Source organism: Caloenas nicobarica, chromosome 2, assembly GCF_036013445.1.
Source record: "Caloenas nicobarica isolate bCalNic1 chromosome 2, bCalNic1.hap1, whole genome shotgun sequence".
NCBI classification, from domain to species: Eukaryota; Metazoa; Chordata; class Aves; order Columbiformes; family Columbidae; genus Caloenas; species Caloenas nicobarica.
In genome coordinates, this window is record NC_088246.1 from 140498290 (window position 1) to 140521421 (window position 23132).

The following is a 23132-nucleotide window of genomic DNA, read 5'->3' on the forward strand; positions in this document are numbered from 1 at the left end:
GTAAGGGAAGAGCTTTTAGAATGCAGTTATTTACTGTCTCATCTGTACTGACTCTGCTTCACCTGTGTGTTCATCAAAGCACCATAGTCATATAATCTGCAAATGGGGATGCTTCATATCAGTGAGAATTAGCTCTTTGATCTGATGGTCATTTTCCGAATAGAAGCCAAAATTTGGGGTCCCAATCCTAGGACTGTGTGGTCTAAGATGACTGAATCCTATGCTTTAAAACCAAAATACAAACTGAACCAACAATACAGCGGCAGGGAAATGTGTTGCTCACTTCATTATGTGTGCTTGTTTACATAGCAAAATAAAATGACACTTTATGTTTCAAAATTTAGGTATCATTAGACTCCGCAGAAACCCACCTCCCAACCTGAAAGGGCCACAATACACACTGAACATCACCGCGATAGATGACAACGCCTCGGGGGGACCCACCCCTCTCAGCAGCTTTGCTGAGGTTATTGTAGGAGTTAATGACATTAATAACAACAAGCCTGTCTTCAGAGAGGTAAGGTGTCTCTCTGCGGCTATTCTTTTCCCATCCATAATTGGGGTTATAGACTCTTCTTGGCTACTGGCGATTGCCAGGGGGCTCAAAGGACTGTGTTTGCAGAGCAGAATGAATCTGTAAGTGAACACACAGCTATTAATAGCTTTCTTCACACTGAAAGTGTAAAGCCTTTTTTCTATCCTCTCCCTTAGAGCTTGATTTCTTTGTGAGTGTAAGAAAGAGAAGTTATTTTCTTCTGAGTTCTTCTCATGTGCTGGAAGATATATTGACGCTGTGCAACAAATTCATGTGGCTCTGTGTAATGTATAGGGTTGGATGTTTGGGTGTGTTTTTAGTGTGCTTACTACAGCGACAGCACCTGGGTTCTGGAGAATCAGCCTCCAGGCACGTACGTGCTACAGGTAGAAGCTCACGATGCAGACCTCGGCATCAACGGAGAGGTGAAGTACGGGCTCATGCACCAAGAAGGAGCTTCCCAAGGCTTCAGCATTGACCCAGACACAGGTCAGTAGCTTTCAGGTTACTGAGATGAAATGAAAACGCTATTGAATTGTAATGAGAACGCCACTGTATGAGTGTGTCCATGTGCGCTCATGCTTTAACAGTGTAACTGCAGGGTTACCTATAGTAGCTTGTAGAATAAACAATGAAAAAAGTTGAAACTATAGGAATAGCCATGAAAATACATTAAATTTAGATGATAGTGATTTAAATGACACATTAAGTAGGGAAGCAAACACCAGTACAATAAGATGAAAAGCTATTCTGTATCAGTTGTCCTCCTGCTGGATCAAGTGTAGCTGTAAGAATGCAGAGCACAAAGTGTGACTCTAACAGCTTGAGTTTATTCTTCCCTTCAGTGTGGCCTGACAGTTCTTTAAAATGGTTTATTTCTCATCTCATGCACAAATAGGAGGTCCAGGCAGTGCATATAGAGGCAAAACTCTCTTGCCAGAACAGAGCAGTGACAGACGGTCTTGATGCATTTCAGGTGAAGGTGTTATAAAACTTGTTGATGTTTCTATAGCCAAAACAGTAAGGTGTGGTATTTGCATGTCCAAGACTGTACAGGTGACTGGAAGGACCAACAAAAGAGCAGCAGAATCCTAGTACCTAGCATAGCAGAGACAGGTCTGGAAGTGGCCTCCAGAAGGCTGGTTTAACGTCTCCCAAACAGAAGAAAAGAGCTGAGACAGGGAGAGACCTGCTCAGTGGAGAGGCAAAGCTGTGTACTGGGAGAAAATTGTTCAATTTATTAACTGAGCTATGTGAGTCTACACCATTTCAATCTGTTTGATGAAGCAGCCTCCAGCTCCCATGGTAGAGATGACTTTGGTCACATCATTTGCGCCTTCTGTGGTGGCTCTTCCCCAGAGAAATAATGAGCTGGTTTTGAAATATTTGGTTACTCGGACTATCACTGGTGTAAACCTAAGAGAAGCTTCTCAATGAGGAGGAGAAAGCCCCTCTCTGCTCCATGAGGAATGAGATAACAAGGTGCTCAGACTGAAGTTCCTTATCAGGGCAGCAGGAGAGAAAGCTGTTGAGTCCTGGCAGTGTGTGGCATGTGAGGAGAGACAGGGGAATTGGAGTTGGTCTTGTCCAAGACACGCATCGCGGGGTTGGTGTGGACTAAACTTGATGGTTGTGCTGCGTGCGGTCAGAGCTTCCTCTTGTGTGGGAGATGTGCTGCTCCCTTTCTGCAAATTCAGTACCGAGGCTGTGACACGCAGGACAGGAGGTGTCTGTGTTGCCAGGGGTCATCACGACCACGCAGAGTTTTGACCGGGAGCAGCAGAGGGAGTACACGCTGTCTGTCACTGCCACCGACCAGGCACAGGAACCACTGATCGGCGTGTGTCAGGTCACCGTCCTCATTGCTGATGTCAACGACAACGATCCCAAGTTTGAGAACAGTCGCTATCAGTGTAAGTGTTTAACTACTTGTCTCAGTACCACAACGTGAACCTGGTTAGTAGTTGCGTATAAAAATGGTCAGTTTTTTAGGTGACCAGTCTTCCTTTTCCACTAAGCCAGTTACCTCTTAATCCATCAGCAGTGGAAATAGGCAGAATTGATCACTGTCCTTGTGGCTTATTCATTGCAACACTCTAAAAAATACTGACAGTATTCGCTCCTACAGATTAGGCAGATGTGATCCCTTCCCTTTGTGACTTTTCATTGCCCAGTTTTTCTGCACACTGAATTTTTATTCGATGTCCCAAAACAAAACACAGCATCCTAGCTGAGAAGTCATCAGCCCCAACTAGAAGAGCAATTGTCATCTGTGCCTCTGGAACACAGGACCTTTGTTCGAAGAGGCTGGAGTGCTATACAGCCCAAAATCCTTGGCTTCTAGCCTGCAACTGACTGGGAGCCCTGGTGCCTCCTGTAATTGCACTGCTGAGCTGGCTTTGCCCATTTGCCTTGGTGCCGTTCCCCACATGATGTGCTTTTCATTGGTCTTTAATTTTACTTGATGCTTCTCCAGTAAAATCCTGCACTTCACTACACTGGAACTCTGTACACTTGATGTCACCCACAAGTGACGAGCGTACTCCCTAGTTGCTGGATGGGGACAAGCCCTTCCTTGTGTAATTGCTTCACCAAGAATGGCAAAAAATGTGACAACTCCTCCAATTTGGAGATGTTCTGCCAGTTCTATGGAAATGTCAAGTAGTGACCAATGACTTATTTAAATGAATATGGCTCATAAATGAGTAATCTTTAGCATTGCAGAGGCCAGCAGGATTCAAAAAGAGGTTGGATGGCTATATGGCAGGATTTTAACAAGGACGAATGACCTGCTAGGAAACAGTCGAAATATACATCTACACTTTGGAGTTATGCACAAGGACGGAAAAAAAATTGTGTTGCACCTTTTAGAGTATCTTATAGTGACTAACTCCAAGTGCCACATTGGTTAAAATATGCAGATTAGGAATAGGCATTTCTGCATTCCTACCAGGATTTTCTGCAAACCTGGCCAAAGCAGCACTGAGAAACCAGGTGGGAGTGATCCCACTGGAGAGAAATATTTTTCAGACAGAGCAGAGAAGTCCGTGAGGTAAAGGTAATGTTTGTGCAAAGGTGAACTTTTCTACTCTACCTTCAAACATGTGTTTCAGGTGAAATTTCCCAGGATTTTTTTTTTTTTTTCGAAAGTGGTGAAGCTGAGAGGTTGCATTTGGTAATCATGGTGACTTCGGCACTTCTGAGGAACAGGCAGATTTTTTTCTTGTTTTAATATGCACAGGGAACCATCAAAGGTCCTAAAGCAAAGACAGCCCTTTGGGATGGGGAAACTGCAGATAATGAGGTCACTTTATGCATAGCACTTTTCCAGCATCTATACATAAGTAATCAATGTTTGTACGTCACAGAGTTAAAAATAGCTTTTTCTCTAACAAGATCAAATGCCATTAGTCATAGGTTTCTGTTCTTCCTGGAAACCGCTGGTTCTTTATTCCTCTGCATTAGGATCTTGGTCAAATCATCTTACCATCTGCCTGCAAAACAGACATTAAAGAAATGCTTATCTTGGTGCAGTAGAGATGATATAGTAAGTCACAGTTATGCTAGCAGCAAGCAGAAGTACATGAAATGAGAGAGTAGGGCCCTTCCAAGTGCTTTTGTATTTTTTCTTACCATGCGATTCCACAGGATTTGACTCTTTTAGAGTAAGTTTAAACATTAAAAGCATATTTTACAGTGTTTCTTAGAAAAAAAAAAATCTATTTTCATTAATCTATTTTAGTGCAAGTAAATCTCTTCTGAGAGTAGCTTTGGCTGTTACTGACATACCAGGGACAGGAATCCTAGGCCAATTAAATATCCTGGGGGATGACAGAAGCTAATTAAAGTTCAAATATGTGTTAATGGACCAAGCGGTTGTGGTGGTTAAAGGTTTTACTGCCCCACTGCCACAGACTGTATATATTAAAACAGAAAATATGGCCACTCCACTCTATAAATAGTGCACAAATCTGATTGTGTCATCTAAAAAATGCTAAAGGAGACACATACAAGGGAGATCAAAGATATCGAACAGTTTCTGAACAAGAAGTGATTAACTAGACTGACAGGGTTGTCTAAACTCAACTGCAACAGCCTTCTCGCTGCCACGGCTGTTTCAACACACTGAGCTGATGGAGCCTCAGTGCATGGAAATAGCTCAAACTTGATCAGGCAAGCACCCGTACCTACTTGGAGGAGGAATTGGGGCTGGATGGCTGAGGATGGGGTAAGAGCAGCACCAAAGTCAGATCAGAGCAGTCTAAAGACTGGGGTATGGAAGAGATGCAACCAGCAGTGCTGTGATAGCTTTGTATGAAATGATTCCTCGCAGACAGGAGAGGAGTAAGAAATGACTTCTCATGATTTCCCATCATTTCGTTGATGTCTCTGCCAGGAATCAGGCCATAGAAAGACAAAATGGATTACTTTTCTATGCAATGGGTACTTCATCTCTGCGACTCTTTGCCACTAGATTTTTAGAAGATATTTATAAAAGCGGGTTCGAAGAGGGACCGGTCTGTCTATGACTATGGGCACAAAGGCACAGCCTCTGTCTCAGGTGGATTGATGGGAACAGGGAGTGAGACCTAAAGAAAGGGACACGTATGAAAAGGAAAGACATGGACCTATTGGAGAGGGTCCAGAGGAGGCCACAACAATGACCAGAGGGCTGGAACACCTCTCCTATGAGGACAGGCTGAGAGAGTTGGGGTTGTTCAGCCTGGAGAAGAGAAGGCTCTGGGGAGACATTATTGTGGCCTTTTAGACTTAAAAGGGGCCTACAAGAAAGACAGAGACAGACTTTTTAGCAGGGCCTGTTATGGTAAGACAGGGAGTAATGGTTTTAAACTAAAAGAGGGGAGATTCAGACTAGACATGAGGAAGAATTTTTTTACAATGAGGGTGGTGAAACACTGGCCCAGGTTGCCCAGAGAGGTGGTAGATGCCCCATCCCTGGAGACATTCAAGGCCAGGTTGGATGGGGCTCTGAGCAACCTGATCTAGTTGAAAATGTCCCTGCCCATTGCAGGGGGGTGGGACTAGATGACCTTTGAATATCCCTTCCAAGTCAAACTATTCTGTGATTCTATGAAGTGCTCATTGCCCTTGCCCTGGGCAGCTTCTCCAAAACACTGGGGTGTTGGGGGAAACTTCACTGAGTCTTCATGCTTTGCGATTACCTACTGCCTCCTGCTGGCGATGCTGCCGCCGCTCACATTTAGGATCAATTCAATTCACAAGAGGTTCGTTTTGATGCCAGCCTACTTTTATCAGCAGCTGAGCCCAGCAGCCTGGGCTGTGATCTAAAGCAGCAGGCGGGTGGCTTTGGGGTTTGCCAGCACTGCTATGAAGAGGCACAAGTGCTGGAAGCGGCATCATCACTAAACCTGCTTCACCAGCATCTGGCTTAACAACCAACATGTCAGGGGAAAGGCAAGGAGAAGCTGAAAGAAGGCTGTAGACACTGTTAATGGCAGTACTTATAACCTGCCTCATTGCAGAAACATTTGATCTCGCGTGAAGGGGACTATGAGTAGTATTTCTGTTATGCACAGCCTGGTAAACCAGAGCAGGACCTGCTGACAATACCTTTGTCTCTTCAAAGACTTCCTCAGCGAAGACACTCCAGTGGGGACAAGTTTCCTCCGTGTTGCAGCTCATGACAGCGACCAAGGCATGAATGCTGCCATCACGTACTCAGTGTTAGAGCATCAGCTCGAATACTTCCAGATCAACCCCAGCACAGGCTGGGTGTACGTGAACTGCCCGCTGTCCCAGGTAAAGTAACTGTGCTTGGAACAGCACAACCTCTGACCTCTCAAATCCACTGCAAAGGGTTAATTGCAATTTCTTGATTTCTACAAAATGGTTTGCAAATATCCTTGATCTTCTTCATTTCACAGACAACGCGCATTAGTCGCTATATTGTAGCGACAGATGGAGGGAACAGAAGCAGCAGTGTGGAGCTGACGGTAACGGTCACTAATGCTCTGAGCCAGCCGCCCCGGTGGGAGCAGAGCAGATACTGGGTAACCATCCCCGAAAACACCATTCGTGACACCAAGATAGTGGTATGTTAAAAGCACAGTTACTTCCCTCCCTCTTCATTTCAACTTCTTCCTCTGTTGTGCTCTGTCTCCATGTTAAGAGTGCATGGATGCTCCCTCTGCAACCTTACTGCCTTGTGCTGTTTCCTTATCAGCCTTCACCGCTGTGTATTCTGCTAGCGTGTGAGTACTATTTGCAGAACAGGCTGGTGTTTCAGCAGGCAGCAGTTTTCCCAGTGACCGACGGCCCTTGGGGTGTGCTCCTGCAGGCAGCAGCTTTGAATGAGAAGCAAGACCCATGTCCTGCCTGTGTGGGAAATCCCTGAGTGTTCCCACCAAGGGCCAGCTCCTCACTGCTCCATCCTCATGGACCATGCTGCCTGCCTGCATCCTTCTTACAGCTTTTCTCAGTCTAGCACTGCACCATAGAATGTCTGTAGTTTGCTTTAGGCTCTTCTAATCCACACCGATTCTTTTTTAACCTGTACAGAATTTTTCTTTAAGGATAGTCTCTTCCATAAATTGCCAGATAATTCCTGCCTTCCTCCTCCTGCATGTAATGTCCAAGCACTTGCAAACAATTTAGGTTGTGTCTGTATCTTGCCTGGTAGAATGAACCACTCAGTGGAGAAACAGTCTCCTTTTGGCTTGCTTTGGTTTTGGAAGGAGGAGGGAGTAGGGATTTCCTTTAGCCGGTGATGCCGGTTTTGCTTGACATATTTACAGGCAGGTAAATTTACTGCTGATTGAAGACCTGCAGCAAACCTAAATGTTGTGAAATGAAAGTCAGCTCTGTAAACTGTTATCCAAGTCATACAGACATGTATGTTCTTGAAGAACATATATGCGTGTATGTTCTTGCCATCAAGCTGAACATCTAACACTTACACTCCCATGCTTCATGAACATATGTCGTGGCTCTTTTCTTCTTCAGACCATCAAAGCCACAACCCCGCTTGGTGATCCCAGGGTTACGTATAACCTGGAGGAGGGTCAAGTTCCAGAGACTAACATGCCAGTTCGTTTCTATCTGAAGCCAAACAGAGCTGATGGATCTGCTTCTCTTCTAGTCGCTGAACCACTTGACTTTGAGACAACTAAGTTTTTCACCCTGACGGTCCGAGCACAAAACGTAGCAATGACCCCTTTAGCATCCTTTACCACTGTTTGTGTGAATGTAACAGGTAAGCTTTTCTGCTGTTAGAACAGCTCATTCAGAGCAAGAGTCTTGTTATTTACTTATTTAGTGTAACACCACAAATTAAGGTACCACCAGTGACACGCCAAGCTACCTAAGAACACTTTGTACATTTCTATACTGTAGAAGGAAGTTGTGCCATCATTGGAAAAGTCTGTCTGAGACAATTTCTGCATGCAACTATAAAATGTGAAAATGTGATAATGCAAAAATGGCCTGTGTGAATGTTTACACAACACCAGTGCCTGCTTTTATAAGTGTAATTGCAAAGGTTTTCTTTTGATATGAGGGACAATCTAGTAAATGTCCCCAAGCTATTGAAAGGAGACAAGTATTACTAGAAATGTTTTGTGCTATAGAAAGAGAAACAGCTCAGATAGATACCAAACAGAAGCCAAATCTGTTTAAAGGTGGTTGTTACATTCAGAATTTTCTGTTTAACATTGAGGTTAGAACTGTAGAAACGAAAATGCAAGCATCCTGACAATAGGTACAGTCTCCAAAAAGTTTGATCCAACCCTCCTTATAGTGGGATCTTTTTGTAAGGCTCTACTATAGATGCATATGAAACTACACATGTGATTTTAATCCCTGCTTTTTGAAGCATTAATGGAGTTATTTTTCGTATACAGACATTTAGATTAAAACATGAATAAGTGAAGTCTCCAGCAAAAATATTTGTCTCACTCACTACCATGGAAATGAGAGACCTAAGTGGTAATTTGAATGGGAATCCAACTTCCCTGCTTCACTTTATCACAGCATTGTCCTGACTTCCACAATCCACCAATGCAGAAACCCTTCAGGTTTGTAGAGCAAGAGTGCTTCAAGTCAGGGTCTGAGCCTCACTGTAGATTATGGACCCTGTCCCAAAAGTTTTTTCCTATAGTGGTGTTACTGGTATCAGAATTTGGCAGAAATTTCATTTTGCTCACAAGCAAAAATATTTTTTCAGTAACTCAATATTTCATAGGAAAAAAGGTTTACGCACACGTATGCATTAGCAGGAGAAAAAAGCAAGTTAAACACCTTCAAGAGAGAAATAACCACCAGAAAGTTTCATATGCACAACCACACAGAAAAATAAGTCTTTTATAGCATCTTGTTTTCCTTACCTTGCTCAGTGAATTTGTTGAAATTTATCTCTAACAAGACATACTCTCTTCTATAAAATATGGAGTGGAAAAAAACCCCAAAGTCTTAGAAGTTTTCACAGATGATTATGCATATGAGAGAAAGAAAATTGGGATTTACAGGAGCCCACACCAACAACTTAAATTAAAAAAAAAAAAGTAATTTAAGACACTGGTTGTGCAAATAGTTGTGTGTCAGAATCAATGGAGTCATGTGGCAGCAGCAGAACTAAATGTGTACTTAAGGGTTTTCAGAATGAGATATTAAGAATTTTGTTTGCTCTTCGTAAAAACAGATAGATCTGAGGAACTGTCGTTATGGCTCCTCTGTTTTGGCACTGTGACACAACAGAGGAAAATCAATTTCTTAAAATGTGGCTATTAAACTGTGAAAAGTGCAAAAATATGTAGGGGACTACGCAGCATTTCTGAGTTTAGTCATCTCACAGACAAAGAGGGACACCAGACTGATTTGTCATGGGTTGAGCAGGAGGACATGGTTCCAGAGCAGTTTAAACGGATCCGAGTCGGTGCTGCCAGTTCTCCTGCCGTTCCCTTGTGCCCATCTGCTCCTGCACAGCAGTTTTAGGGAGAAAATGTGTCAGAAACTGGTTCTTCAAAACACTGGATGTGCCTTTTCCAGTTTAGCTCTCTGCAGAGGTCAGGCAAGGAAGACAAGCGGGACCAGGACTGATGTAAGCTTAACTTGGCCGTGTGTTGTGCCTCGTCTGACCTGCCTGCAGATGGCCACCACTGGGGCAGCCCTTCCTTTCCTTCACCATGTCCCTCGTGTTGGATCTGGCGATGTGCAGCTGCAGAGAGTGTCAGATCAGTTACCCCGTTGTCTCCAGAAAGTCGGTCTTCTCTGTGAGCAACAAAATGAGCACTGTCAACATGGGGCCGTGTGGTCCGGCTCGTGGGAAGGGGGATCCTATGGCTCAGAGCAGGATGACAAGAGTGGGAAGATCAGTGTGCTTCCTTTGGACATCAGCCAGGAGTTAGACGAGGGGACCTAATGTGAAACTTGCATCCTACATAATCATTAGGTCCTACAGTCTAACATAACTGTGGCTGTGCTGCCCTGCAGAGGCCAGGAAAGGCTGTTTTACACACAGTCTTTGTCAACTCTATAGACTCAGCAATTTTAATTTCCATTGTATGTTAATCAGCCCTTAATTAAAATGCTGAAATTAACTACTGCTGTAGATGAGCAGCTCTTTATAGTCTGTGGATGAAAGGCCTCCTGGTCCTGGCATTCATAAGAAGATCTCTGGTTAAATCATTAGCTAGTATCTTAGCTGAGATTAGGCCAATATCTCCCAGAAACTGTTCAATGTCTATAAAATGCTTCCTGACAGCTGCCATGAAAATGTGAAGACTCAAAGCAGGATTTCTTCTTACTATGAACAATGCAACTTCTTTCTGCAAGCAAAATTACGACTATGGAAAAAATACAGTAAAAGAAAGTCTTCAAACATTTTCTTACCATGGTCCCCCTCACCTCCTTTTGCAGATGTCAATGATAATGTTCCATTCTTCGTGTCTTCTAACTATGAGGTGTCAGTGCCAGAAGGAGCTGATGTTGGCACTTCTGTGGTTCAGGTGTTAGCTACGGACTCGGATTCTGGCCTACATGGACAGGTTTGACCTTACATTCAATTCTTTTCCTCCGAATAGGCAAGTTTTAGTACTGCAATTAGTGAGAGTGCACAGACAGCAGTGACAGGGTAATAAGCCACGAACACTTGTTACTGCACTTGTCAAGCATTTGTCTAGCATATGGTTGATGTGCATAATCTGGGATGCAGGCAGTGAAGATGCTATTCATGATCTTGGGAGACTGCATCACAGCAGCTCATCCCAATCCAGCAACCATGACCAAGCACTATTGCATGATTCTCAGGGTAGCTCCCAGGACAAGTGGAGGTGGCTGCAGAATGTGTTTCCAAACTCTTGCCTCTTCAGTTCATCGTTTAATTGACCATCAATGATTGTGGTCAGTTAAATACGGTTGTTTAAATATGGTCAATTAAATAACATTTCATTTCACCATCATTGGTCAAATGGTTGGTCAAACCAACATTTAACCATCATTGTCATAATAACCCACCCCTTGGAAAACGCAGTGTTATGAAGGCAACTGCTCATTTTCTGTGCGTTTTCCTGAGCCTTTTCCAAAAGTCTTACTAGCTCTTCTGGGAGGGAACTCTAGCTAGTAGAGGTTTGCTGTTCTGAAACTTTCATTGTGCAACTTCCGAAGAACAACCTGTGTGGTAGCAATGCCTGGTGGTGCTCTGGGCATGACTTGGGGGTGGGGGTGAAAATATTTTCTTTCAGAGAAGGAAGCCAAATCTTTGTTAAAGGGAAGAGTTTGAACAGCTTTCATCATTGGAGCTTTTCATTTGTTCAGTCCTGTTGAACCAGACCCAAACTATCAGCCCTATATTTTTGAGATCAGAAGCACAACGGGTTGCTAGAAACTGAGGAGACACCAAGGAAGATGTCGTTCCATGCATTCTCTGTCCTTCTGTTATTCATGATCTTTCTTAACTGCTCCTACTGGCCACTGTTGGAGTTTAGATACTGGGCTTGATGGGCTTTGATATGATTGGTACACCTGTTATGTTTGAGAATTCTGAGGGTTTTTAATTTCAAAATGAGCAAAAGACTACAAAAAATTCTGTCCAGATGAGCTGTCTTTCCTTAGAGTCTTGCTACTTTGCTGCCAGCTCCGGGAGGCTACTAGGGAAGGGGGAGCTCACAGCATTTGGACATACAAATGGAAGTGGAAAACGCAGCCTCTCTTAACTATTTCATTTTTAGGTTCGCTACTTAATATTGAAAGATGCAAGCGAGGATTACCAGTTCTTCACTATTGAGCCTGAGACAGGAATTATTTCCACCCATGCATCTTTTGACAGAGAGAAAAGAGCCTCTTACTTGATTGAAGTTCAGTCTCAGGACTCTTCAGAATCTGCTAGACCTGGTGTTCATGGGCATCCCAACACAGGTAAAACAAATGAGGAATTATATACTGGGTAAAAGATATTAGAGGTTGGGTTCCTTAACTTTTCTGGAATTGAGGGGCATGTGAGCTGTCTGGAATAGAACAAGGTGTTCTACCTCTGCCATTTCTAGTCTGCATGTTCCTCTTGCATCTCCTTAGACACAGCCTACGTAAGGATTTTTGTCAGTGATGTGAATGACAATGCTCCGGCATTTCCTCGATCAGTGTATGAGGTCAGCATAGATGAGGACAGGGATGTTGGAAGTCCTGTTGTGACAGCAACAGCAGATGATGAAGATGAAGGTGAGTAGGCCTGCCCTGCACATCTTTAAGTCTTCTTAGTATTACTCTGTATTGTGTATAGGGCTACTTCCTTCATGGGCAAACAAATCTTTGCATTCAAGAAATTATTAAGCATTTGTAAAAGTGAGGAGACAAGTTCTGGGCACATGGCAGCATTTTCTTCTATTAGGTGCTTAGGTTCACAGTGCAAAGCTTAAGCTAGCTGGCAATCTCTTTGGAGCAGAATGAAATCACCTGGAGTCACAACCCTGCTGTAACTTCACTAGAGGTAACACAAAAACTCAGTCCTGATCATGTGCTTGCTTTGTGCTGACTCCTGTTCTTTCCAGAGCTGCCTGTGAGCCAGTTTTACTTATTGCTATTGCAAGGAAACCAAACCTGTGTGCTTTTTCTTAAATAAAGGAGTTGAATCTGCTTGTGTAATAATTTGTCGAACAGTTTATGGCCAGAAGTGAAGTCAGGGAGAAGGCAAGAGTAAGGCAGGCAAAAAAAGGGGAAAGCTAGACCTTCTCTTTGGGCTCACAGTGTTACATCAGCTCTGATGGTGGGAAACTGCCTCTGCGGTGTGGCGAGGCCAGACGTGCTGAGCCAGTCCAACAGCATGCACCAGTCGGTTCCCAGCTTTGCTTCTGCTGGGGCCGTTTTGCTCCTTTCTTGAGTTGGTCCAGCTCAACTTGCTGGAGGAAAACAAACTCATTGGTAGAAAAGAAAGCAAGCTGGTGGATTGGTGATAGAGTCCAAATGAGCACCAGAGGAGCATGTTGCTGAGAGCAGGTGGGAGTTGACCATTCCTTTCAGTGGCCATGCTCTAATGCCAGTGCCTCTTGGTGCCCATGATGGAGAAGAGGTCTTTTAAACTCAGCTGCTGCACTTGAGAGGATTTGGTAAAAGCAGCTAGGAAGTGATGCTGAAAGACAGGCTGCAAAGGCAGAAAAGCTCTTCCAAGCACTAAACAAGGTTGAGCACAGCCTTTTCACTTTCTTGCTATCCACGTTGCTCTAGTCTTCTCATCCACAGATGACTCACAACTTAAAACACTGAATGTTCTTTCTACTCTTAGCTATCATCTATTTTATTTGGAAAATGACTTTTTGTCCTGGAATGCAATGTCATGTATTTTTTTTCCTTTTCAAATAAGTAAACATGGAGCACCAAACTTTTTGTTGTTTTTAATTTCTAAATGTTTTGCAACAGTCAAACAACAGCCGTTGTGCAGGTGAAATGTTCTTCTAGAGATAAATTCTTGCACAAAATAGAGGACTTCTGTTATATTTTAGCACCATCCAGTGGCTAAAAAAACCCAACAATCAAGGAACGTCGGCATTTTAAATGGGAGGTTTAGGAAACATTAAGAAAAAATAGCTTCTAGTATTTTAATCGTGTGTTAATTTTTTATTATTGGCAAATGAATGCACGATAAATTAAAGGCACACGATTCCTTCATTATCAATAAACACGTGCTTGTCTGTGACTGAGAATTATATTTGTGAATATAAATGCAGACCTAACCCCCTACTTACCCTACACAACCCCTTCAAATTACATACATGGATCATGCTGTTTGTGGCTCTGCCTGTGTTTTATCTCACATACACACTTTAACAGTCTGGGTAAATAAGGTTTCTCTTGGATACTTGTCCACTGTGCATGGCTGCATTGAGCATTCAGAGAGTGGACAGGCAGTGGTCATTTCCTTTCTCTTCTAGGTGCAAATGCCAAACTAAGGTATCAGATCACATCAGGAAATCTGAAAGGAGTTTTTGACGTGGAACCTGAGGTTGGAACTGTCTTCATCACTCAGCCTCTGGATTACGAACAAGAACAACGTTATGAGCTTCGGCTTGTAGCTTCTGATGGAAAATGGGAAAACCACACTCTTATCATCATCGATGTCATCAATAAGAATGATGAAGCACCAGTCTTCATGCAGAACGAGTATCAGGGCAGTGTCTTGGAGGAGCTCACAGATCTGCCTGTACTTGTACTAAAGGTAAAGTAGTTTGCACAACCAGGGTAAAACCTGACTTTTTGTTCAGCTCAATCCCTTCCATTCCTTCTAATCCAAAGAGATAGTTCTGTTAGAATGGGTGAGCCCTGGTATTAGCATTTAGCTAGCAACTTTCTGTAAAAAGGAGGATAAAGAGGGCCTGGTTGAATTTCTGTGATGGACTTGCTCCCTTGACCAGCATAAATGTTGAAAAATGTGATGGCTTTCCTTTACAAAGCAGAGTTAGCATGTTCTGTGTAACTGTATAAGCATAGCATGGTTGGTATGTGTACCTCATGCATTTAAGTCACAGACACTTTGGCTGCATTTATACTACCAAATAAACATTACTAAGCGTCGTTCTTTGACTCTGGAACTCGATCATCTTCATTCTGTTGTGAGAGCAGTCCCTGGCATGGGTACTGCTGGGCTGGCCCAACAAGCCGTCTCCCAAACAATCCCTGGGTGCAGATCAGGAGCCGGGAGTTCTCGCTGGCCTGTGCTGATAGTCAGCGGGGATGCAAGGCCACCCTGCTCTCTCAGCCTTCTGTGTACTCAGACAGGAGCAGCCTCTGTTTGCCTTTGTATTCCAGCTCTGAACAGTTTCATAAAAAACATTTGCTCAGCAGATCTGTTACTACTTCTGCATGGTTCTTCCTGCAGTTATTTCCCCTTTCCAAAATACACTGTGAAGCAGAATGTATTGGTCTGTCTAAACATGATCTTTTTGTTTCTCTAGTCTGTGCATGATCTTTATGGAAAGAGTACTTGACCTGAGTCACTCAAACCAACACGTTTGCTGTTAAAATGCATGCTATTTATTTAGTCTCCACAATACCAACTGCCATCAATAAAAGAATAGTGATTTCCCCTTTTCTTTTACATAAACGCTTACCTGCTGTGGCTTGTTCCAGGTTTCTGCAACAGACCCCGACCAAGCAGCTGATCAAAATGCCATTAACTATTCACTGCATGGACAGGGGGCCAGTAGTGAATTCAGCATCAACGAGAACACGGGCGAGATCAGCGCAAATAAAAGGCTAGACCGCGAGAAGCGATCAACGTGGCGCTTTCTTGTTCTTGCAACGGATGAGAGCGGAGAGGGACTGACTGGCTTTGCAGACGTGATCATAGAAGTGAGGGATGTGAATGACAACGCACCCCTTTTCCTCTGTGTGCTGGATGGCTGTTTCATGGGCCACATCGCTGAGGATTCTCCGGCAGACACTCCTGTCATCGAAATGACAGCAGTGGACCTCGATGACCCAAAGGCTGGTACGAATGCTGTACTAACATACAGCATCATTCAGAATGTCCAAAATGAAATTAATCTGAACTTGTTCTCAATCGACTCTGTTAGCGGCACCATCTATACGGTGCTCGGGTCCCTGGATCGGGAGAAGGAGGACAAGTACCTGGTAGTGGTTGAGGCCAGAGATGGAGGAGGGCTAACTGGAACAGGCACTGCCACTATTTTGGTGACTGATGTAAATGACCATGCCCCAGTCTTCCTGCAAAGGATCTATACAGCGTTTGTCTCTGAGAATGCAAGTATTAACACTGAGGTGGCAGTGGTGTCTGTTGTGGACAGAGATGAGGGAGAAAATGCCATGGTGACGTTCAGCATCCTTGATGGGGACAACGACCGCAAGTTCTCCATAGAGACAGATGAAGTCAACAACTGTGGGTTTATCCGACTACGAAAGCGGATTGACTTTGAGAAGCCTCATGAGAGGGTGTTCAATTTGACTGTGAAAGCAGAGGACATGGATTTCTTCAGCATCGCTCACTGCGTGATCTATGTGGAGGACTCCAATGACCACGCTCCTGTCTTCTACCCCCAGTTCTACGAAGTGGCTGCACTGGTGGAAGATGCGCCAGTTGGCACCAAAGTTGTTCAGGTTTCTGCCGTTGATTCGGATTCTGGTCTGAACGGAAGATTTTCTTTCCACCTGCTAAACAAGTCTGACCCAGGTGGCCAGTTCTCTGTGGCTAGTGATGGGTGGGTGGTAGTTGCAGGACTGCTGGATCATGAGACAGTGACACAGTACCAGCTCATTGTCATTGCCACTGATATGGGACAGCCCCCTCTGACTGGCAGTGCCACTGTTTTAGTGTCTCTGCAGGACATAAATGACAATGGGCCAGAGTTTGAGGCTCATTATAACCCAGTGGTCTGGGAAAACACAGCTTCTCCACAGGTCGTCCAAATGAACGAGACCTCTGCGTTGCTGTACGCTAAGGACCGAGACACTGCTGCTAATGGCGCACCTTTCTCCTTTCACCTTCTTGGTGATTTTGATAGTCTGACTAACTTCAACTTGCAGGACTTCCAGAATGGAAGTGCCTTGCTCACCGCGCTGCGTACCTTTGACAGGGAAGTGCACAAGGTGTTCTACCTGCCCATCCTGATCACGGACAGCGGGATCCCACCAATGAGCTCCACCAACACGCTGACCGTGAATATCGGGGACCAAAATGACCATCCGCATTCTGCTGGCTACATGGAATGTCTCATTTACAGCTATGATGGTAAATCACTCCCTGATGCTTTCTTCCAAGTGTGACAGTAAGGTCAAAGGAGCAGCTGCGAGATTCACAAAAGGACTCTTTCGTGTTCCACATAAGCTAAGATCTTAGTAGAGGTTCTGCTGAAGTTTGCTTAAGCCCCACCAGAGAGCAGTAGGTGTGTGGGGCACAAGACTTCAGGCCACTTGTTTTGTGGAAGAAACTGAGCCAGCCTTGAAGGAAGAGCAAAGCTGGCTGGTATTCTATGCATGTTTCTGTCAAACTTGAGTAATGGTCTTGTTTTCAGATGCAGTTTTCCAGCAGGATTAACTTTCCAGAGAGAAAAAAATTTAACAATTAGCTTAAGCTGAATTCATGTGTAAACTGCCTGAGACATTCATATAAGCCTTCAGCTGACAAATGCTCTTACAGGGGAATTTTCTGTGAATATTGGCTGCAGGCAGTGCAAGAGAAGCCACCTTTCCCTTCTTGTTTTGGCAATTAGCTAGCAGTTCTCTTGTGATCCAGGGTCCCCATGTAATAAGCCCAACAACAAAATAAACCACACAGGTGAGAAGATTTTTAGATACTTGTACACATAGGCTCAGGCCGTTCCTTCCTCTTCTACTCTGCTGTGTATCCTATGGTTTGACACATTAAATAGGTTGTCTGTTGTGGGCACACTATAAACCACTTCTGTGTAGATGCTGTTGAGCATTTATTGGTACTGAAATGTTGTTCTGCCTGTTGTGTGCCCACTCTCAAGTTCAGCTTATTGTAAAGTTGAAACCAAGTCTGACTGCTATTTGCTGAGAAGCTCTCCTTGTAGCCTAAGTACCAAATATTTTCATTAAGCTTGAGTTCCCTTTTAGTTGCTGCTTTAAAGGTTAAACTCATCTGTACCATCAGTTTCTGGGAGGGACTAATCACATCTTCAGATCTTTGGTTATTTAAAATATTAAGGAGAGACAGAATCAGAAGACTACTATCATGTTTTGTGTTACATTCATATAATGTGGGAGTCAAACATCAGGGCAACCTGTACTTTGGCTCCTGCAAAATATCCAGTGAATGTTGCCACAATTACAGGAGAGGTATACTTTTCTCTCCTTTTTGCATGCAGTCCCTCAGTTGTCAGAGTTTGTGCTGTTCCCTTTCACAAGGTGAAGTCCTATATTTTTTCTCACTTAGTTATATATCCTTGATTCTTTACTTACTATATGTATGAATGCAGATACCTGTGGATCTTTGCTTCAGAAATAGTTTTTGTAAAACAAAAAAAAATACTAATTTGTGAACCTTGCTGAGAGGAGTCAAAACCAGCAGAACACATGCTGCTTTCATCTCACCCCAAAGCATCACCATCTACTCAAAATAAGCCTGGTTACTCTACTTTAGACATCCTCTCTATCTTGCTGTGATTTCCTCCAAATTGCTATTGGTTTTTGCCCTTTATAGCCCAGTCAACAGTTTGTTGTTTATCTTGCCAGACCCCAATCCCTGTCTAAACCACTCCGTAAGTTTGTTGGATACTGCAGCCAAAACAGTGAAAACGAGCAGCTCTGATGTTTTTTCTGGATATCTCTTACATCTTTCCTCAGAGGTGGCTTGTCTTTTCTCCTTCTTGACTGCTTTTAATTGCAGCCACCTGTTGAATTGAATCTATGTGGCCATATAGCAAATATGCAGGACGTAATGTGGTATTTGCAAACTGATGCACGTCTTCTATAGGCAATCATCACAACTATTTTTGTAGAGGTTTTAGGCTTAAGACAAACCAGTAAAACTTGAATGGCCAACCTGTTAGTGTATATGTGAGAGGTCCCACTGTGCCACTTACATGCTGTGTTGGTTTAGGTATCCTCCCCATGACTGTACTGGGCCAGGTCAGCGCCCCTGATGATGACGACTGGGATCACAAAATCTACCAATTTGAAGGGAAAACATCAAGGTATTTGGAGAGAAAAACGGGAGTCGGGTGAAGTGTATGGAAAACTTGCCCACACACACAAAACCACAAAACCACAAAAAGTATTTAAACTGCCTTTTTTTGAAAACAAGTGTGCGAAAGCAGTTTGTTGGTTAGACACTTGCATGTAGCTCTCCAAAAACTTCTCTGAGTGTGAGGCTGCGGTGAATAATGCTGCATGGCAAATGGGTCTGCTTCCTGTTGTCCGATGGGCTAGAATACCGTTCAAAATTCCTGTTCACAGTTGTACCCATAATCAGTATCAGTGAGCCACCGCAGAGAAAATACCCACTAACTTCCATCATCCTTCATCCAAGCTCCTGGAGAGCTGTTATTTCTGTGTCACCACTGGTTTTAAGACCTTATTTGCATTGGATGTGTTCACACCAAAGTGTCTGGGTTGTGACCAGGGTTGAGATGTACACGTGCTATTCAGAGGTTTTGACAGAGGTGTCACTCTCAAATAGGAGTTTGCACCATTTCCGAAGTTATAGCTATAGTAGCCTGAGTCTTAGTACAGTTAATATAGCATAGAAGAGGGAAGAAGCCTTCTTGGTATACTGGTGAAGAGTCATTAGAAGCCAACAGAAGGCAATGTAAAAAAGTTCTGGTTTGCCCTGTCCCTTCATGAGGGAGCATATCTGCTTTCTTTGATAGCTTTTCCAAAATAAAGTGGATCATAAAAACCATCAGTGATGATAATCACTACTTAGCTTTTGAACTTCTCATAGTTTGTTCCTTGGCTTAAATCTTATTACAGGTACTTTATCCTTAATGATACCTCAGGTTTGCTGACTATGAAAGAAGGAACCCCACCAGGAACATACAACATAAAAGTTAGAGTCATTGATGGAGTCTGGCCAGATGTTGTCTCAACCGTGAAGGTTATAGTGAAGGAAATAAAAGATGATGCCCTCCATAATGCTGGTTCTATGCGAATGAAAGGTAAGCAATGGGATGAAGTACCTTAGCATTGTAATACTGAAATCTACCTCTTTAATGTTACTGCTGTGTTACTTAGAATTCTAATTCTCTTAGACAAGGGATGATACTTAGTAGTTTTCTAGTTAAGGGTTTGAAAATGCATCTTTGTTTGCATGGTCCTCTGACACTGCATGTAGAGGCGCAGCTATGGAGAAAAAAGATAGCAAGAAATTCTTGTCTGATGCAGAAGACAAAGACAGAAGTTTTCTGCACCAACTTTTTAACAAAAGACTAATTTATATCTCAGGAAAAAAAAAAATTGAACAAGTGTCTGCCTGAAATTCACCACATCATTTCATTCGTTGTGGAAAAGTAAAATTTTCTTAAACATGTTTCTGTTTTAAAAGAATTTAAAAACATATATTTAGAGTCAAAAAGCTTCAGAACACGAACCCTAAGCAGAAGCCAGCATGGAAAATTTCAGAACCTAAAAATGAAAATACTCCTGAATTTACAGATGAGTGCATTTTCTGCAATCTTAATATTTATCCTGTGGTGCTCCTCTCTTTTATTGCTACAACAGTTGCAAGATATGTGTTTGTCAGGTTTTTAACTTCTATTACAGATATCACTCCAGAGGAGTTCATATCTCAATCCCCTGAAAAACAGAGTAAATACTACCAGTTGAAGAAGCTGCTTTCACAAATTATATCAGTCCAACTGGAAAATGTTCACATTTTCAGTGTATTAAATAGCCCAAGTCAAACCCAAGGAACTGATGTTTGGTTTGCAGTTTATGGTCCACCCTATTATAAAGCAGAAAAACTTAATGGCAATGTAGCAGCCTCCAGAGGGTGGGTAAGTATCTGTACTATATATGAAACCATAGCATCTTCTCATTGTGTCTGTTCAGGTAATATCCATTGCCTAGTGAATGTGTATACTTAGAATTACTAAGGGAGTAATGTGTGAGAAAAATGGATAGTTTTAATCAGTGAAGTCAAACAGTCCTTTAGCACTTACATTCAAAGTTTCAAATATGAATGTTTTCAAAGCCAGCCTATAAATACATATTAAGTCACTCAACCACAAATAGCTTTTAGGAATAGGAACATATTTTTACTGTTAAAAAGACTGTAAAACTCTGTATAAAGGATGTGTTTGGCAGTTGCATTTCTACGTAGTGTCTTAATGTTTCAATTTCTAGTCTACTACACAGAAATGTTCTGTAGCTGAAACTCACAAACCAGTCAAAACTTCCATCTTTCTGAGTTAAGACGGCAAAGCATTAAAATAACCACTCTCTGGTGGAAAACCAGGTTGGAAATGTGAACTGACAATTTAGTAAAGTTTCTGCACCTCTTGCGAAAAAGAGTATCAATAAGAGTTAAACAACTCGCTCTTTTGGAAATGTGTCTGTTGGTACTCAGTGGCTGAAATAAGAGTTATGTTTAGAATCAGTGCTGCAGTACCAAATCACTCTTGCCCGAAAATGTATTTCTTCATTGCCCAATGCCTCTCCACCCTTCCCACTATTTTTAAGACAGAAGTCTAAATCAAAAATACAGTTCAGATGCTATGTAAATAATCCATCAGAACCATCAGTGATTCAAATTTATCCACTCAGCTTATGATGAATATGATATTTTTGTCCTCTAAGTGCCTGGTCATCCTATAATTGACTTTTACCAGGGCTTTGGCCTTAACAGATAGATACCAGACTGAACTGCCTTTAGCTGGATGGATTGAGGTAGATGTTGGAAGGAAGTGGCACAGTTTTGAGAATAAATAAGACCTGATCTTTTCGTGGCTGTCGTTGTGAGCTTCCCCTCGGTGAGAAAGGCAGATGAATGCAAGTAGTTGTTCTCCACAGCTGGAAAACATCTTGGATATAAATATCACCCAGATTGGCATTGATGAATGTGTGACTGCAAACTGCACTCATAGCAGCGGATGCATCAGCAAGCATGAGCAGAGTCATATGCCAACAATAACCACAGCTGGAAGCGTTTCACTGGTGTCCGTGACGGTCCTGAGTCAGGCCTTGTGTGGCTGTGCAGCTCGGGAGAGTCCTCATCTCTCCTGCTCCTCATACCAGACAAACCCTTGTCTCAATGGTGGCACGTGTGTGGATACTGATTTGGGCTACAGGTAGGTAAAGCTTTGTGTGGTGTGCAAGCAAAACACTTCTAGCTCAGTCTGTAAGGAGGGGGACTGGAAGCTTGGGCAGGTGTCATTACATGTCTTCGCACTATGGCGGATCTGAGTTTTGTTATAATTCATGTACAAGTCTTGCAAACAAACCTCTATTTTCAGGTAGGTATTTAGGTTCATCATAGTCTCCGGTAAAACCTTGGGAAGTTTGCAGACTGCACTGGTTCCTTTAATGTTATCCTGCAGAATGCTCTTGTTTTGTGCAGCCTACCTAATTGTTGTTAAACACATAAATCATGTCATTTATGTCACTTAATAACCTCTTCCCCACATTCCTGGCTTCATGTTTTCTCAAAAAATGACATCTCAGAGACAGAGTAGTATGAAGATGAAAATAATAATGGGATTACACCAGCTCTGAATGAGCCCGGTCCCCTTTCAGAAGCAAGCCTTAAGCATGTTTGCTTAAAAACGGTCATCCCAATGTAGGAAAGTAGAAACAACCAGCCAGCCTCTACTGAGAACCCTTGGTATGGGTGATAGGACTCAGACTGAAGATGCAGAAGCCTTGGTCATGGTAAAGATCTGAGCCTGGCCCTGCTGCTCAGAGGTAATGAACCAGGGAAATTTTGCTGCCCAGAAACCCTTGGCAGTGCTCTGCCACCTGTCATTTTCTCAACTCTGAGGCTGCTTCTGCTCCATTTTCAGTGGTTTTGAGAGTGATCTTTTTCTGCATCCCACTCCTGTTGTTCTCCTCTCATTAGGTAAAGCAACCCATGGGAAGTAGAAACTAAGAAACAGGGACCCGGTTTGTCTCCCTCCCTGTCTTCTTGCCCATTTCTGTTGCCCCTCTGGTTTTCCCCTTAAAGTTTTTGGTGTTGTCATGCTATGATTAATCTTTTCTATAGAATACCCAGAGTATTAAGGAAAGAACTCCAAGCATCTATTTCTGCTAGTTTAAAAGAAATAAACCAGTAAGTAGCTTGCAATAAGAGTGAAGTTATCGAGATCTATGACTGTCATTCCCTTTCTCACTTTTTCTGGGTGATATTACCTTCCCACTCCCTTTCTTTACTTTCCTTGCCAATGTTATAAAGTCTTTAAACAAGCTGATAACTAAGCCTAGTGCAAAGCAGGTTTCTTTTTTTTTCTGAAGAGATTAAAGGTTTTCAGGTGCTTTGTATAGTATGTCTCTGTCATTTGTTCACAGAATTATTCTTTCATAGACATAATATGATTTAGAACTAAAGCTAAATTGTGTTTGTACAAATAAGTCAATAGGGAACATATTGTGACAGTTTTGTTAGTGCTTGAACCAGTTAACATGGGCCCCTGTGTTTAAAGTGGAAGGTCCTGCTGTGGGT

General features: G+C 42.9%; 1 protein-coding gene across 1 annotated transcript in view; it reads left to right on the forward strand.

The window, feature by feature from the left end:
• LOC135985710 (neural-cadherin-like) overlaps nucleotides 1–23132 on the forward strand; it is a 53525-nt gene that overhangs the window by 19042 nt on the left and 11351 nt on the right. The window contains exons 8-22 of the mRNA XM_065629272.1: nucleotides 345–517; nucleotides 856–1024; nucleotides 2278–2448; nucleotides 6144–6316; nucleotides 6442–6609; nucleotides 7520–7769; nucleotides 10430–10557; nucleotides 11740–11926; nucleotides 12083–12226; nucleotides 13933–14216; nucleotides 15128–16745; nucleotides 18579–18672; nucleotides 19451–19635; nucleotides 20240–20472; nucleotides 21488–21765. Coding sequence (XP_065485344.1) covers nucleotides 345–517; nucleotides 856–1024; nucleotides 2278–2448; nucleotides 6144–6316; nucleotides 6442–6609; nucleotides 7520–7769; nucleotides 10430–10557; nucleotides 11740–11926; nucleotides 12083–12226; nucleotides 13933–14216; nucleotides 15128–16745; nucleotides 18579–18672; nucleotides 19451–19635; nucleotides 20240–20472; nucleotides 21488–21765 — 4255 coding nt within the window. The remainder of the gene's footprint in view (nucleotides 1–344; nucleotides 518–855; nucleotides 1025–2277; nucleotides 2449–6143; nucleotides 6317–6441; nucleotides 6610–7519; nucleotides 7770–10429; nucleotides 10558–11739; nucleotides 11927–12082; nucleotides 12227–13932; nucleotides 14217–15127; nucleotides 16746–18578; nucleotides 18673–19450; nucleotides 19636–20239; nucleotides 20473–21487; nucleotides 21766–23132) is intronic.